Here is an 18,079-nt window from a genome sequence, read left to right as displayed (position 1 = left end):
ATCCTAAGCCATTCAAACCGTGATTTTTGGGGCAGGTTGCGGAATTTATATTTCTCCCACCAGCAGACCCGCCCCGCCCCACGTACATCTTCAATCTATACACAGTATTTTGAGATTTCCCGTTTCGCCCAAATCTCCTGTCTTCAGCGACTCACAAGTAGAAGGAAGAAACCTTAATCTGCACGATTCAAACTAGAGCGGCGCTCCAAAGATCAAGGAATCACTGATTCTTTCCAATTTTGGCCAACAATTTGATTTTTATAGGATTTCGGGTTTGAAATCAAATGGGTTCCCGTTCTTCATCTTCACTCTTTAAAACTATGTTCGTCGGCCATCACTCATCTTCCACACAATTTGTGCATCGACTCCTTTGTGCTGATTCTGCTGAAGAAATCTTCACTCTTCAACTTCCACCGCCGAACGTTGGTATAGGTAGTTCAATCTCTCTCTCTCTCTCTCTCTCTCTCTCTCTCTCTCTCTCTCTCAAAAACGACACCTACCGAGCTCATATTGTTGAAAAAAAGAGCTTGTATATTTGCATGCTGATGAATAACTAACCAATAGCATGTTGATCTATAGAAAAAGTGTGGTTCAAGGCAGATACCAAATCCTGTTTTCAGTTTTGATGTACTAACCAAAAAATAATTTTTAAGTTTTAGATGCTTCATGCATGTTGTATATTTGGAGAAATACTAAAGCAGGCTGGAGGATTATTGATGATTCTGATTTCTAACAATAATTTTTTTTTTTTCAATTGATTTCGCCCCAATTAAACCTCATTCTTTCAGTCTCATAGTCTCAACAGATAACAGAATCTGATCTTGATGTGGTTTTTTTTATTTTAATCCGTGTATATTTTTTTTCAATTAAGGTTCAAATTGTCTTCAATAGCAATAAGTTCATCACCTAGACTGTTTGAGTGTGAAAACCATGGTTATCAAAGGATTTTAAACTATGAAAAATCCTAGTAGAAACTAGTTTAAAGATGCCAGTTTAAGCACCAAAATCTGAAAGATGATCATTCAAAGATGCCAGTTTAAAAAAAGAATCTTTAAGATTTTAGATTAATCAAGTTTAAAAAAATAGAAGTTAAATAATTGTTGAAGAAACTAGTTGGTGCTGTTTCAATTGTTCTTTTTGCATTTTCAGTCATCTACATCAGTTTGGGAAAATTTTGGTTTTGTTTGGAGGGTTATTGGAAAAGTTTTGATTTTGATATTGGGTTTGTTGGTAATTTTGATTCTTTCTTCTTGTTCTTATTTGTTAGTGAAGTTGAATCAATTGGGATTTTCAATTCTGAATTGGGTTAGCATGTTTGTGAATTATTTTTGTGACTAATTAAACGCACATTGTCCCCCTACTTTGCAAACTTGGTTAACGGTTATTATGGACATACGCCTTCAGTACTTTATTACGCACAAGCAAGTAAATGTTTTTATTCTTAGGGAAAGAGTTCTTTGTTTGCAAATTATATGGATTGTATATGTGTTTGTTATGAATTTTTTATATATATGAAGTTCAATATTTTACAAATTGTTGATGAATTTTTTTTTTTTTTTAAAAAAAAAAACCTAATTATAGATTCATGGCTGGTAACGCAAATAGTGGTGCTAATAATATTGGTTCTATTGCTGGTGCTTCAGCTTCACCTAGTCCTACTCCTAGTCTTTTAGATAGTACTATGCCTCCCATTAATACTGAGAATGTTGAGAGTGTTGGTGATGTTGGTACTCAGAATCCTAATTCAATTGAAGCTCTCCCACCAAAACCTAAACCAAATGTGCAAAAATCAATTGTATGGGAACATTTTACCAAGATAGAGGGGGGTGATCCCGAAGATCCTAAATCAAAATGCAACTATTGTAGCAAATTGTTTAGTTGTCACCCTAGAATGCTAGGTACTTCATCCATGTTATCACATATCAGAAATAGTTGCAAGAAATATCCTGGTAGGTTTGGCAAATTAGATAAGCCACAGTCAACGCTGAGTTTTGATGCTAATAAGGAAGGACAAGTGGGAGAAGGATCTGTTGGCAATCTTGTCATTGCGAAATATAATGTTCAAAAAATAAGGGAGGCATTAGCTAAGATGGTAATTGTGGATGAGTTGCCTTTTAAGTTTGTGGAGGGTGAAGGGTTTCACGATTTCATGAAGACGGTTGAGTCTAGGTTTAAAATTCATTCTCGTTACACTGTGATAAAGGATTGTATGAAGATCTTTATATCTGAGAAGGAAAAGCTTAGGGCAATGTTTTTGACAATTGGTGGTCGGGTTTGTCTTACCACTGATACGTGGACTTCAGTTCAAAACCATAATTATATGTGTGTCACTTGTCATTTTATTGATAGTGATTGGAATTTACATAAAAGAATTATAAATTTCTCTTTAATTTCTAATCACAAAGGAGAGAGACTATTGGGAAAAAGATAGAGTCTTGTATGCTTGAGTGGGGTATTAGTAGCATTTTTACTGTCACGGTTGACAATGCTAGTGCCAATGACACTGCTATTAAGTACTTAAAGAGGAAAAATAGAGATAAGGTGGGCGCCATATTGGATAATGAGTTTATGCATTTGAGGTGTTGTGCACACATACTTAATCTTATTGTGACTGATGGTTTAAAAGAGGTTAGTGACTCTATTGTGAAGGTTCGAAATGCAGTGAAATATGTGAAGTCTTCACTTTCAAGATTTGAGAAATTTAAGGCTTGTATGGAGATAGAAAAAATTCAGTTTAAGGGTTTGTTGTGTCTTGATGTTCCAACTAGATGGAACTCCACATATAAGATGTTAGAAGCCGCTGAAAAATGTCGAAATGCTTTACATCTAATGGAAGAAGAAGATAGATACTTTGTTTCTACGTTGTTTGAAGGAGGGCAATGGAGAAGGGGTTTGGGACCTCCTACTTTTGAGGATTGGGAAAATGTTAGGGTCTTTCTCAAGTTTTTAAAACTTTTTTATGATGTGGCCATGCGACTTTCGGGTTCTTTGAATGTGACATCTAATATGTACTTGCAAGATATTTGTGGCATCCAAGCACATTTACAGGCTTTTAGTGAGAGTGGGGATTATGTATTAAGAGCCATGGCGGAGAAAATGAAGATGAAGTACAATAAGTATTGGGGAGATCTTGATAGGGTTAACTTGATGTTGTTTGTTGCAGTTGTTCTTGATGCACGCACCAAATTGGATTCATTAGATAATTGGTTCAAAGAAGTTCTTAGTGTTGAGCAAGCAACTCGAATGATTACAAAATTGAGGTATCACTTGGACAAATTATATGATCACTATGACAAATCGGAACTATTTGGTTTAGAGCATTCAGCTATTGATGGAATTATTGATTTTTTTTGTGTTCATTGATTCTACTAAATTACGGATTCTATTCTTTTGTTGGGACTTTTAATTTTTGTTGTACTAAGTTTCTGTTTTTTTTTTTTTTTTTTTTTTTTTTTTTTTGAACTTTAAATTTGTTGGACAGTTGGACTAAGTTTCTAATTTTTTTGTTGAAACGATTCGGCAATTCGATCTATGATTTATCATTCATGGACGTTGATAAGATCCTTCCATTTAGCGGCACCTTAGGATGGCATAGCCTAAAGTTAAGGGCGTTTCAAACGAGGAAAGGCTTACGGTGGATACCTAGGCACCCAGAGACGAGGAATGGCGTAGTAAGCGACGAAATACTTCGGGGAGTTGAAAATAAGCGTAAACTTTTAATTTCTATTGGACCAAGTTTATGATTATTTTTTTGTTGGAACTTTTAATTTTCTTTTGTGTTCATGCTTAGGCAGCTTAGCTATTAATTTAAAATTTGTTTTGATTATTGATGCATCCTGTAGTGAACAACATATATTACTTGTGTGATTGCTAGGTAACCTTGTGTGAAGACTTGCATCAGTAGCAGACTAGCAGTGGACTAGTGTGACACTGATTGCTAGCCTGTTAGGTTTGTTCACATTGATGAATGTTGAGGAATTGAGGATGGACGTGGACCACATACATACCATTCTTGAATCCTGCGGAATGGTTTAGGCCTTTAGGGCCCAAAATATATTTGTAAAAATAATAAGAAAAAAAAATAGAATACCCGAACCCGCAAAACCCGCCTCCAATCCGTGGTACCCGTGGCCCATCGGATTGACCATTAAATACACGGGTTGCAGATCCCAATTTTTAAATTCGTTCACTGCGGGTGGGTTGTAGAAAACATGTAAATCTGGCCCAATCCGGCCCGCGTCAACCCTTATTTGAAGGAATTAAGATGATAGAAGATGAATCGTTTAATGAGTTTTACATCAAGATTAGTGATTTGAGAAATTCTATGGTAAGTCTTGGTAAGAAAATTTCGAATGCAAAACTCATTAAAAAGATTCTGAATTCTTGGCCTGGGCTGTTTAGAATAAAAGTGACTACCATTGAAGAAATCCAAGATCTGGATATGATGAAAATTGAAAAGCTGGTAGGTTCCTTTCAAACCTATGAGTTTTCGTTGCCCCCTTTCAAGAAGGTTAAATCCATTGTACTAAAGGCTGCAAAAGGTAAAAGCAGAATTTCTTCATATGAAGACACTGATGATGAGGAAGGGATAGCCATCCTTGCCAAAAATTTCAGAAAATTAATGAAGACCAAGAAATTCAAGAATAAATTTTCTGACAATTGGAGAGGTGATCCCAAAGGTGTTGAACAAGATGATACTAACAAAAAGGATACTAGAGGTCCCGAATGCTATGAATGATCATGATACTGTCACGTGTGGGCAGATTGCGGGAATTTGAAGTAGGGTAAAGGAAAAGCTCTCAACACCTCTCTCAGCGATGATTCAGAGGAAAAAGAGACTCCAGGTAAAGATCCTAAATTTCTAGCTTTTACTGCTTCATATAATGATCTTGAAGAATCTAAGTCTTATTACTATGAGAGTAGTGATGAAAAAGATCATAAAGAGGTTTACAAAACCTTGTTCATCAAGTTCATGAAGCTAATGGAGGTAAACGAAAAGAATGTCCTGGAACTAAACATGTTGCAGACAGAGAGAAGCACATTACTACAGAAGATTAAGGGCTTAGAAGATGAACTGGTTGAAGCACAATTGCAATCAGAGAAGTTCACTGATAATAAGCTAGCCTAGATGCTAATGGGGCAAAAGTGCTCTTCTGATAAGACAGGCTTATGTTTTGATAGAACTGCTTCTATTTCTATTGCTTCTAACATTGCTTTTTCTTCCAAAATTGTGTTTTTGAAGCCGGAAATTGCAGAGCCCCAGAATAACTATATGGACAAAGGTAAGGGCATAGTTTTTTGTGAGAATGGAAACAAAATTTCTGCAGAGCCAGTCAAGAAACATTCTAACAAAAGAAGCCTACCTATTTGCCATTAGTGTGGCATCAACGGTCACATCCGACCTCATTGTCCACAAATCTATGCTCAGAAGCCCAAGGTCAAGAAGTAAGAGCCAAACAAAGCAAAATCAAACACTAAAGCTCCCAAGGCTAATCATGCTCCTCGGCATCAGCAGCAACATCCCCAGAGATTTGTTCCAACCTGTCATCAATGTGGCAAGATTGGTCACAACAAATCCAGGTGCTTCAAGTCAAAGCCCCGTGAGCCTAAAAGTAACCATCTCTATGAGGGGTTATTAAGCATGATGCAGAATATCCTAAGCATATTGAACAAGTTGGACAAGGCTCACAATCCTGCTCCCAGGTTCAAGAAGATATGGTTAAGGAAGGATGAGACCATTCACCCCTTGAGGGGGAGTGGACTCACCGAGTAGGTGAGTATATGGCATGCCTAGGATCTTGGTTCCTAATTGTAGAGCATGTCAGGTATTATGCATTGCATTTTGTTTTCATTGTCACATATTACTTATGCTTTGCATTCTTGTGTGGAACTATGTTTTTATCCTCATATTTTCTCTTGTTATTGTTTAGAGAATCTTCTGCAGGTATTTATGAGGATGATAGAAAAAGCACGTCGGGCGGTTGCTTTTCTGTCTTGGTAAACTCAAACCTCTCTATAAGGACACGTTTGCTTTTATCTTACATGCTAGAATTAGATTTCATCTTTTCCCTAAAAGCATGTTTTGTTGTTGTTGTTTTTTTTTTTTTTTTTTTTTTGTATATTTATTTTTCAACAAAAAGGGGGGGGGGGGGGGGGGGGGAAGGTAGTACAATTTTTTTTTTTTTTTTTTTTGTTTAGTTTTTTAGATCTCTTATGTGTTTTTAATTGACATCTCAGCCATTGTGTATTGATGAAATTTGCTTATATATAGTTGAGATTTATAGTCTGATACCTGCTGAGTTTCTCTGCTGCATCTTAAAGCTAGATAGTTTATTCCTCTCATGCGATGAATTTGTGCACTATTCAAAGCTCCCTTAAGGTAAATTCTTTTATTTTTGGTTTGATACTAAAAATCTTATTAAGAGATAAATTTTTTCCTAGATGGTCAAATTGACCAACTCGCTAGTTGAACCTAGAACCTATAAATTATAGCATTTTTTTCTAAGTTGCAACACCAAGTGTTAAAAAGCAATAATTTTTCAAAAAATATGGATAAATAAAAAAATCCATTGCTAATTGTGTTGTTGAACTGTTCTTATACTTGTCCCTATAGAAAGAGTCAGTGATCAATTCATTGCAGAAAAAGAGACGATCACTAACGGACTAAGTTAAAGAAAAAGTGTTATAACTTAGAGGGGTGTATCAGATGAAGGTGGCTAGGCCCTAGTAAGATAAGGTTTGACTTTTGACTAATCAAACAATAAATTTTCTCTTTTTAGAAAATTCAGTTGTTTTAAACATTATCAATGAACATATGTCTTATTGAGAAAGATTTCACACACAACACGCATAGCATGAGTTAAGTAAATTGTTTAAATTTCGTATCTGTAGATAAATTTTTAACTCATAAATTATTTAACTTTCAATTAAATGTTTGCATATTTTTGATTTACTATTTGACTGGTTTATTAGTTTTAAATACATAAGTGTTTTTTCTCCGAAATTTCAGGTTCTGTGTGAAGTGTCCGGACCTCAGTGGCTAGAGTTTGAACACGTTGATCAATGCATTAATCAGCTTTGCCCGTCCAGACAGGTAACTTGACTGTTCGGATGCGCAACCTAGGTTTATAAAACCTGTCGCTTTCTCTCCCAGCCGCCGCACCTTTCATATTTCTCTTGAGTTGTAATTTTTCTCATTTTCTCTCTATTTCTCTTGAGATTTTTGGGTATTTTTGGCCTTTTGTGCATTATCTTATTTCTTTTTCCTTATTCCAGGTATGTCCTCCCACTCCCTTTCTTAATATTTTATTATTTATATTTTCTAGAACATAAGGATTCTAAATATTGGAATACTTTGAGATATTTATCTGAGATTAATGTTTGCTTGTTGGGATTGGTAATTTATTTTGGCTTTTAGTCACATGCATGCATGTTTTATTTTTCTTGTCCTATATTAGTTTTGCATGAGCAATTTCTTTGGACTAGATTAACTATGTATGTTTTAATTTTTTTCTTGTCCTATTTTAGTTTTGCATGTGCAATTTCTTTGGACTAGATTAATTTTGCATGCTTATACTTTTGGTCATACTATTAAGGCATGTATTTCATAGGTGTTATAATGCATTTCTTTTTCTTTTTCTTTTCTTTTTTGGCATATTATTGGGATAATTGACTCGTAACATGTATTTTCAATGTTGTTTTGGGCTTCTTCTTTTTTTTGTTTAACAGTTATGTCTAGCCAAATGAAGAAATAAATAAATAAATAAAGAGATTGTTGTTGCATTGGCTAGGATTAAGAGCTAGACCATAGTGATAGAGGGGGCCGTTGTAAGGCAAGATGTCATGGTCCCTCCTTTTGGCTTCATTGATCAGATATTTCAAGAAAATGGATGGCAGAGCATGTTTACTTGCAACAAGATCTATCCTAGACTGGTGTGAGAATTCTATGCAAATTTGAAAGTTGATCAGATTAGCCAGATTCATCCTATACTGAAGAACAAGGTGCGTGGGCAAACAATCATTGTTGATCCTATTCTTATCGGCACAGTGGCTAATATCCCATTAGTTCCTACTCCTGGACTTCCGTATCCAGATTCTGTGGATCCCCCCTCCATTGAAGACTTGAGATTATTGTTTGATCCTCAAGGGGCTTAAGATTGGCATGAAGACATGAACATCCCAACCAGCTAGCTGCAATCTCCTCACAGGCTACTAGCTCGCATCATGATGCAAAATCTGTGGCCACTTTCCAAGAATAGCAATATCGCCATTCGTAGGGCCAGATTTTTGTAAGCCATCATCCGATGAGTTCTTTTTTCCCTGTGCAAGTACATAGTTCTAATAATGATGGAGATGCTGAAGGAACATCAAATAGGTTTACCCTATGGCAGTTCGGTGACTCGAATCTGTCTGAGGTTTGTGTAGAACATTCCTGCATCTAAGCCTGAAGATTCACTTGAAGGAGCTTTCAAAAAGCATAGGTTATGAAGTCAAATGCTCAACTTTAGACACACATGGATCCAGAGGAGCACGCTCATCCAGCTCCACGTGCCCAGCCAGAGTCATCAGCAGCTTCCTCCTTTCAGGCGATCCCTCCCAGTGATGCAATCATGAGTGCATTAGAGCAGATCACAAGTCAGCTGCAGTCTGTGGATGCTCAGTTCCATTCTATGGATACCCATTTGACTGAGCATTTTCAGACCATTGACGAGTGGTTCCAGGTGCTAGGTGCTAAGGTGGAGCAGATCAACATCAACGTAGAGGCATATCGACGGTGTCGGGGATCAAACAATGAAGAAGATTATGTGTGTCGTGTCATTTATTTTTATTTTTATCATCTGTTTGATATACTATTTTATTATTTCTGGGCTACTTTTTAAACATTGTTGTTTATTGGTTACATTTAAAACCTTGTGGTTTATTTTTACTGGCTTTTTATTACTCTATTTTACCCTTTGTCATTTTGAGACAAAAATGAGGAGTAATTTTTATTTTTGGATATAAGTCGTTTTTGTCACAGAATGGACAAATTGAGAGTTTTTGGTTTATTTTAAGTGGCTACATTTTGGTTGACAAAAATGCTTCCATAACAGGGACACCGTATTTCCAGAATCTTCCAGAAGAATATTGTAGAATATTAATTCAAATATGGAAATGACTAATCAAGGCTTGAATCTGCACATAATATCTCTAAGAAGGCAAGTTCCTAATCAAGGAAAGATTCTGGAGACTTTACAGCTCAAAAAGTTGATTTTCCCTACAGCCCGTCCAGACGCCCAGATGCCAAAATCCGAACGGCTAGCTCAGAATCTCATAGTCCTATGAAGGTCTGAACAGTGCAGCAGATGCGAGCCACAGAGAGCACCCGTCTACAAGAAGGTTCGGACTCTGATGCGATGACTGTGGACAATGGAAGTACTTTATGCAACTGTCCGGGCGCTATGGTTGCAAGTCCATATGCGCTTCAGTGATTACTAGAAGTTTTAGTTGCAGGTGCGGACGCCGCCTATGCAAATCCGAGTTTGTGTAGAATTAGAATTTCTGAAGCCTATTTAAAGAGGCTCATAGGCTATGTAATTTTAAGAATTTCATAGCTAAATTTTCATTGTGCTAAGAGAGTGTTTCGGCAGAAATTGTTAGATGTGCTAACTCTCTTAGAGTTTTATTTTGTTGTATTGATTCAACTGTTTGAAGTCTAACTTAGAGAGGAGCTCTAAGTTAAAGGAATCCATTGAAGAACTCTTCAGATAGGAAGTCTGGTTGAGAGGCGTTCACGTATACGTGCGTGTCAGAGTTCAAGGTACGACTACTGCAAAAGGGTTTGTGAGTACTACTATCTTGTAACTAGTTTTTTCTTCTGAATAGTGAATTTCTTGAGTTTGGCTGCCCTGAAGTGGTTTTTCTCTTTGATTCAAAGAGTTTTCACTTCATAACCAAAATATCTATGTCCTTTACTTTTCTGCTTTATATTTTGGTTGCATGTTTTACCTTTGATTTATTCAAAGGGTTTTCCACTTCGTCAACAAATCTTTGTGTTGTGAATGTGCAAATGTTTTTTATGGTTGTGTTGTTTTATTATTGATCATTGCAATTTATTTTCCTTATATATTATCATTGCGTTTGTTGTTGGGGGTTGAATTGTTCCTTGGGTTTTAGCAATCTCTATTTCACATTTGAGTTTAAAACTGTGTAATAAAAGAATGATGACTCAAATAGCATGTTCAGTGCGTTGCATCTGGACCAACACATCAACACGAATTCTCTACTTCACATGATCAAGATAGATCATCATGGTTGATGTATTATAGTCTTATCAAACGGAATACCCAGTTCCATTTTGACTATGAACAAACAATTTATGGGTAATTACCTTTTCTCCCTATGAACTGCCAACTTTTGCACAAATCTCCCATGAACTACCAACTTGACTAAAATAGAGCATCCAACTACCATAGTTACTCGTTTTCCCTCCTTTCATCAATCAGAGGGGTTAAATCCAACGGTCAATGCGTCATGTGCAAGTCACGTGCGTTTTTAATATATTTTCTCCCTATCAACATTAATTCCCATCTTAGCCTTCCTTTTAACTACTTTAACCAATTGTATTCCCTTTTAACGATGACATTTGGCAAACTACATGGACCACCCCACCATTCTCTATTTATATATTGAATGCATCATCATGTACATGAAGACAATTAGAAACTCAAACAAAACTATTTCTAGCTAGCCAGAGAAGTGAGAACTCATCGCCGACATGTCTCCTGTAGCCAAACTACACGTGCCACTTCTATCGGAACACAAACCTACGCTAAGGCATGCATCGGTATGTGGGGCGGTGTTCAACGTGTCAACAAGCATAATTGGCGCTGGCATCATGTCCATTCCGGCCATGCATAAGGTCTTCGATGTTATTCCTGCTTTTTTGCTGATCCTGGTTATTGCTTTGTTGGGTGATGTCTCGGTGGAGTTCTTGATGAGGTTTACTCACTCGGGTGACACAACAACCTACGCTGGTGTCATGAAGGAGTCTTTTGGTCTGGTTGAGATCGGAGTAGTTGGGTTGGGTGAGTCGGAGTCCATGGGGTTCAAGGTAAACGAGCATGTGCGCCTGAGAGAGAAATGAAAAAAAAGAGATAAGAGAGAGGAAGAGGACCGATGAAGATGAGGGTAAAATAGTGAGAAAATACATTAAAAACGCACGTGACTTGCACATGACGTGTTGACCCTTGGATTTAACCTTTCTGACTGACGGAATTGGGGAATACAAGTAACTTTAATAGTTGAATGCTCTATTTTGGTCGAGTTGGTAGTTCATAGAAGGAAAACATAATTATCCCAACAATTTATAAGCTACAAGATTTATGACTTAGATTTTATGGGTGATAATCTCATTAATCACACTTAAATTATATTTAATGTAACTTAAGGACCTTACATATATAAGATAGAATAATAAGCAATTAATAATACACATCAAAATCTTATATATGCCCGATGTTCTTAAATAAACCGGTGAATAAACATATTTATTCTATTAGAACTAATGAGTCAACCAAAACAATTAGAGTTAGGACACACTTCCCAATACATGAAACCTAAGGCGATATCCCGTTATGGGGATGCTTCACATTGGGAGAAGATACGCCATCGCTTCAGCTACGTTAATCACATAACTGTACTTAACACCAAGATTCTAGCTTATCCTCCTCGAAAATTTTCTCCGCCGACGCTGCCGGCAAACTTTCAATAGATCTTACTCCTTCTCGCAAGTGTCTATTGGCGTCTGATAATGCGATCAACTGCATAATCAGTACTAATCTACCTATTAATCCGATGTCAATTTTGAGATTAGAGACTTAGCCCAGCATATCTAAACAGCTGGTGTGACTAGATTACAAGTTGTGCTTTAGAGAAAAAAAAAACTAACCCAGAAATAAACAAAGAGCCGGGCTGCCTCAGATTGAAAATCACACCAGAAGTGCCAAAGCAGCATCCTTCATAGGTGCCAGCCTTGGCCCTTGACAGAGCTGATTAGAACAACATTTATTTCTCAATCTGACGGTAGATGCCCATTGCCTGCAATCGACAAGTAGCATCCAGATTGCTCTCTTTACTCGAATCATTGTTCCATATTTATTATTTAAGTATCGAGGGTGTGTCAACCTATGTCCATTATTTGTCCCATGTGCACATGTGACTAATTAACCTAGCTATGCTCATATATCTTCTTCTTTACTGAACTTACTGCAATATTACATCAGACAGATAAATTTTTTTTAACAATTTTACTGTCTAAAAAACTGTTTCATATTTACTCTCCAATTTACTATCAAACTGTTTGAGAATGTGTTGTAAAAAGAGGGAAGGCAACTCATGGTGGAGGAAGTTCTCGTAAATTGTGCTTGGAAGGTAGAGACTAGAGGGAGGTGCACATGTGACTAATTAACCTAGCTATGCTCATATATCTTCTTCTTTACTGAACTTACTGCAATATTACATCAGACAGATAAATTTTTTTTAACAATTTTACTGTCTAGAAAACTGTTTCATATTTACTCTCCAAATTACTATCAAACTGTTTGAGAATGTGTTGTAAAAAGAGGGAAGGCAACTCATGGTGGAGGAAGTTCTCGTAAATTGTGCTTGGAAGGTAGAGACTAGAGGGAGGTGCACATGTGACTAATTAACCTAGCTATGCTCATATATCTTCTTCTTTACTGAACTTACTGCAATATTACATCAGACAGATAAATTTTTTTTAACAATTTTACTGTCTAAAAAACTGTTTCATATTTACTCTCCAAATTACTATCAAACTGTTTGAGAATGTGTTGTAAAAAGAGGGAAGGCAACTCATGGTGGAGGAAGTTCTCGTAAATTGTGCTTGGAAGGTAGAGACTAGAGGGAGGTGCACATGTGACTAATTAACCTAGCTATGCTCATATATCTTCTTCTTTACTGAACTTACTGCAATATTACATCAGACAGATAATTTTTTTTTAACAATTTTACTGTCTAAAAAACTGTTTCATATTTACTCTCCAAATTACTATCAAACTGTTTGAGAATGTGTTGCAAAAAGAGGGAAGGCAACTCATGGTGGAGGAAGTTCTCGTAAATTGTGCTTGGAAGGTAGAGACTAGAGGGAGAGAGAGAGACATTAGCTAAAGGTTAAACAGGTTCAATCAGGCATACGATGCAGAGCACGTGAACCACGCTCAGAGTTCTTCCACACAAAATCCTACGTAGCCTCACCGAAAGAAGTATGGCACTTTGTGGACGATTAATTGACAGAGTACTACGACGTACTGCCACCGCTAGCGACCAACAGCCAAATGCCTCACTTGATGCCTCACTCTCCGACACCATTTTCCTAACCAACCCAAACTACATTATTTGCTAATTAAGCTCTATTATTTACATATTCGCATCTCTGCCCCTTTTCCCCTTTCTTTGTATTCTTCAGAAAAAATATATATACACATTCGCATCTCCCTATAGGAAACAAATTTAGTGGGGTTTGGACGCATCAACTGTGAAGAACAGAACAAGTATACCCAACAGTAAATAAATTTAGTGGGGTTTTGGAGGCATCAACCATGAAGAAGTATACCCAATGGTCTACCCAAATATGGACACCAAACAAATCAGAAAACATGTTTGTTATTTTATTTTTTTTTTCCTGTTTTCTATTCTTTTTTTCTTTTTTTTTTGAGAGGCTGTTTTCTATTCTTAAGATAAGTAGAACAAATAATTCAAAATATAAAACAACTCATCTGTCTTCTTGTGTTATTCTAAAAATATTTTGATAAAACACGTGTATATATAACTTTTATAAAGATAAGAGCTAATTTCTTATTTTAAAAAAATATATTTTTTTAAAAAAAAAAGAATGAAAATATTAGAGTGGCCGCATTGGTGTGTGGCCACCATAAGTGGAGGAGTGGCCACGTAGCCACCCCTATGGTCGTCATGGTTGGTTTCGCAGCCACCTTGATTCAATTAGGGTGGTTACACACCACTTTGATCTGGTCGGGAATTGGCCGAGCGGCTATCTTGATGTACTTCAGCCTTTAGGTGGTTGTATGACCACTCTATCCTATTCTTTTCTTTTCTTTTGTCACCTTTAAACACTACTTTAAACCCTTTCTTTTAAATTTTTTTTTAAAAAAAAAGCATTTAAAAGGACCTCAACAAACATACCCTAATTTCTCTATCCTCTAGCTAGACATTTTATTGAATGATGATATATTTATGAGTATTACTATGTATTACACAATTATTACATAAGACTGATGTGACAAGATTTAGTAGTCATTATTTTTAAAAAAAAAAAAAAAAATCCTGATTCATGTTTGTTTATAAAACGTGGCATTCCTTTGTATTTATATATATATATACTCAAAAAAAAAAATGGATGCTTTTAAAGCATACTTGTAATGATTATGTATAATGGTACTTCATTTTTTTTTTTTTTTTAGGAAGTATAATGGTACTTCATTTAATTCGAGCAAGTTGCGCGCACTAAAAGTATAATGTTTTTGATTCTTTATGCAAATAGCAGTGACAAATACAACATTGCAAAACAACATTAAAACTTGTCCTTCCACGTCATAAACTTCTGATCCTGACCACCCGTCTGTCTCTCTGCTCCTGTCACTCCGATCCAAATCCAGACCATATCTCCCCAAATCACCTTAGACTTTATCATATGATTCTTTACAATCTTTGTTTAAATTTAAAAGAAAATTTTGGACAAGAATTCTATTTATAAAACTTACATTATCAAATAAAAATTGAGTAATTTAACCACTTATTCAATAAGTGAGTTGTATAAATATCTCTTACAAACACATGTTAAAATTCTCTCAAATTTAAATAAATAATTATAAAGAATATAATCTCTTGACACGTGGGTCAGATGCATTTCAGCCTGTTCCCTACTGTATCAGGATATCAGCTATCTAATAGACTAATACCCCAACATGAAATGCCTAAAAACCACGCGCCACCCCATATTTTCCAGAAATACTGAAACCTCCCAAACACATGTTGTCATTGGGGGAGTAGTTTAATTTTAAGCAACATTTTATATACACCGAAAGCTACCAACTTTGTCTCAAAAAAAAAAAAAAAAAAAAAAGAAGAAAGAAAGCTACCGACTTTGTGTCTCCGATACACCGATGGGTCAATTTCCTCACGCGGGCCCTTTGATTACAATCATTTTGATACAATTATACATTATATATGATATGCATCTAAAACTCCATTATATAAAAGAACTAGCAGACTAACTGCGGAGCGTGTGATATAGCGCGTGAGTATTGTCGTTTTGACAAGCAATATACAAAAAATTTTAGCAACTCGCCGGAGTAGTAGTCGGAGACAAATAAACCTGACTCTGTATCACGGTTTTTCCAATCTTGAACCCTGGCACGACCGTGAAACCCACGCGGAGCTCGCCACCGCCACCGCCACCGCAACCGCAACCGCCACCGCTATCGTCACCGGCAATTTCACCGGAAGAGATCAACGCTTCCTCGGCCACGCATTCCATGTAGACTTCAGAGAACCTACAGTTCTTCCTCACCTGAAAAACGGTAATCTCTTCGTCGAACGAGAATGCCAAGCAATGCAAAAGCCACACGCGCTTAACCATCTCAGCGAACGCTACGAAGAACGCGGAGTCAGGGACTCCCCCGGAGTTCACAAGCTTCCGCTGGTTCAAGTTGCCGAAGAGAGAGCATTCCATCTTCGCGTGTACGAGGCGGAGGTACTTGGACCTCGCGAACTTCGCAAACGACGAGTTTGGGTTCTGGGAAAGAAAATGCTTGGGATTTACGTTTGTCAGCTTCTTGAACTTGTCGAAGAAGAGGCGGTGGCGGTGTTTGTCGAGAGGTTGTCGTTGAGACTGATCAAATTGAGGGAAATTGAAGCCCTCAAACATGGTTACGCACACAAAAGATTCGAAAGCGAAGAAGCGGTGACTTGGCTTTGTTAAAACGGCGCCGGGCTCGATGAATTTGACGGCGGCGTCAAGATCCCAGTTCGCTGACTCCATATCACGAATCATCAACCTGACGAAGCTACGAATGGATCTTAGCGCGTGGTGAAGCAACTGGACGAAATGGGTCACGTTGAGTCTCGTTAGCCGAAGACTGTCGAACATTGACAAAGGCCCACTTGAGTTTAACCTCTTTTCTAATAACTTGTTGAACGCAACGGCGTCGTTGAGCTGGTTCTGGAGCGAAGCGATGTCGTACTCTTTGAGCTCGACCTCCGCCTCCAGTTTCTTGATGGTGATCTCGTAGGTCTTCATCAAGGCCTGCTGCTCTTGAATCTCCGCCAGCATGAGAGTGACCTGGGGAGAAATATCGAGTTCTTTTCTCAAGAAGCTGCGCTTGACCTCGGATATCGTTTTCAGCTCGTCCACCACGGCCTGGTCGGCAACCTGAATGGCTTCGCCGTTGTAAGGATGCTGAGCCATTTGGAGCTCGGCATAAGCCGCTTTGATCGAAGTAATGCCGGCGAAAAGCTTCGCCACCATAGCTTCCAGTACAGCTCTCTGCTGCCGGCCTCTTGTATCTTCATTCTTGTCAAATTGCTGCGACTTTCTATCAGTGAAAAAATCCTCCTTCACTTTTGCTTGCGATGTGAGCATGCAAATCCCATTGTTTGAGGCAATTCTTGTTGCCGCCCGAAGGTTGATAACTTTATGAAAAGTACGCGCTAGCTTGCTCTTATTGTTGAAGGCTGATGATTTGGGTTTCACTGCATCCATCTTAGAAGCAAAAAATAAGCCGGCATGAACTTGAAAGTATTCAGTGAAGATAGGGAACTTGGATACCAAGGAAGAAATCCAAGAAAAGGGTTTTGGGCTTAAAGTCCCTCAAAGATAAGATTTTAAGCTGAAAAGTAGGCACAAAACTTTGACCATAAGCAGATTGAAGCCGGAGATGGAGGTGGGAAAAGTGGGATTTAAAGCGCGGGAAGGATTAGAAAAAGGGTAAAAGATTAAAGGTGAACAGTATAAGGTACTGAAAATAAGTACTAGTAGGACATGAAACTCATACACCATGGCCGATGTTGGATGTTTGTTTGTTGTACAGTGGGTAATGGTAATGCTATACAGAGGGATGATGATTGTGGGTCCTTCTCTGCAAATTGATTGATGGCTACCATCTAATAGTGGACCCCACCTTCCACAGCCATTGCCATGCCTAGAGATCGTAGTGTGTGACTGTTTGACTGCATGATTAACGTCCCTGCAACGACTAGGAATCTGAAAATTTGTGGTGCCAAATGCAGGGTGTATTTGTTATTCGATTTTTTATTTTTTATTTTTATTTTTTCAAAAAACACTCTAATATAATATAAAAGTTTAAACAAAAAAACAAAAAAAACTTTTATTTGATAATATTTCTTTTTTAAGAAAAAAAATATATATACATACTCCTCAAATTATCACCATTTTACTTATTCATTTTTACTATCTAATTTAAAATATTATTTAATTATTTATTTTTATTATTCTAAAAATAGGAGAGAGGAGTTTAACTTTCTATTAGTTAATTTTATGCATTTTTGAACTGCAATGCTCCACTAATTTTATCTACAACGTAGTTATAAAATATTACGGGAGTTTATGTAAATTAGAAGAGATTTGTTAGTTGTACAACTTTTACACAGTAATTATACAACAATGCTTACGTGTAAATGAGCTTTCCTTTCTCCTAATGTTATCTAGCATTTTTGTTTTAAAAAATAAAATTAAAATTCACTTACACATAAGCATTGTTATGCAATTGTTATATAAAAATTGTCCAGTTAACATATCTCAAACTAGAATATAAATAAATCTTCAAATTGTATTTAATATTTTTAATTGTTCATACATATTTGTTTAATTGAGTACGATAACTCTCGATGAAGTTAGAGTTGACAATTTTTTTACACGATTCACAAATTTAAAGAGCTAAGCTTAAGGAGTCTAACTTGTTTAATTCAATGGATTGAGTCCTTGACTTATATAATTTTATACACATATTTCAACATGACTCGAACTTGACACATGACA

At 36.8% G+C, this 18,079-nt stretch overlaps 2 protein-coding genes across 2 annotated transcripts; one reads left to right on the top strand and one right to left on the bottom strand.

Annotated features, from left to right (window-relative positions):
* The first annotated feature begins 1,585 nt into the window (after positions 1-1,585).
* LOC133868984 (zinc finger BED domain-containing protein RICESLEEPER 1-like) lies at positions 1,586-3,363 on the top strand. Its single transcript, XM_062305971.1, has 2 exons — positions 1,586-2,250; positions 2,406-3,363. The coding sequence occupies exons 1-2, from the start codon at positions 1,586-1,588 to the stop codon at positions 3,361-3,363; spliced, it is 1,623 nt and encodes a 540-aa protein (XP_062161955.1).
* Positions 3,364-15,186: 11,823 nt separating this feature from the next.
* LOC133869783 (protein GRAVITROPIC IN THE LIGHT 1) lies at positions 15,187-17,070 on the bottom strand. Its single transcript, XM_062306856.1, has one exon. It carries the CDS (start codon positions 16,781-16,783, stop codon positions 15,359-15,361), a length of 1,425 nt encoding a protein of 474 aa, XP_062162840.1. The 5' UTR covers positions 16,784-17,070; the 3' UTR covers positions 15,187-15,358.
* Between the last annotated feature and the right edge of the window lie 1,009 nt (positions 17,071-18,079).

Source organism: Alnus glutinosa, chromosome 5 (assembly GCF_958979055.1).
Source record: "Alnus glutinosa chromosome 5, dhAlnGlut1.1, whole genome shotgun sequence".
Lineage (NCBI taxonomy): Eukaryota > Viridiplantae > Streptophyta > Magnoliopsida > Fagales > Betulaceae > Alnus > Alnus glutinosa.
This window is presented reverse-complemented; position numbering and strand designations above follow the sequence as displayed.

Bases quoted from the DNA above. Each gene is read 5' to 3' on its own strand.
- LOC133869783 (XM_062306856.1), bottom strand. From the start codon at position 16,783: ATGGATGCAGTGAAACCCAAATCATCAGCCTTCAACAATAAGAGCAAG.
- LOC133868984 (XM_062305971.1), top strand. From the start codon at position 1,586: ATGGCTGGTAACGCAAATAGTGGTGCTAATAATATTGGTTCTATTGCT. The intron at 2,251-2,405 runs GTTTTTGACAAT...CTAATCACAAAG, and splicing joins AAGGAAAAGCTTAGGGCAAT to GAGAGAGACTATTGGGAAAA.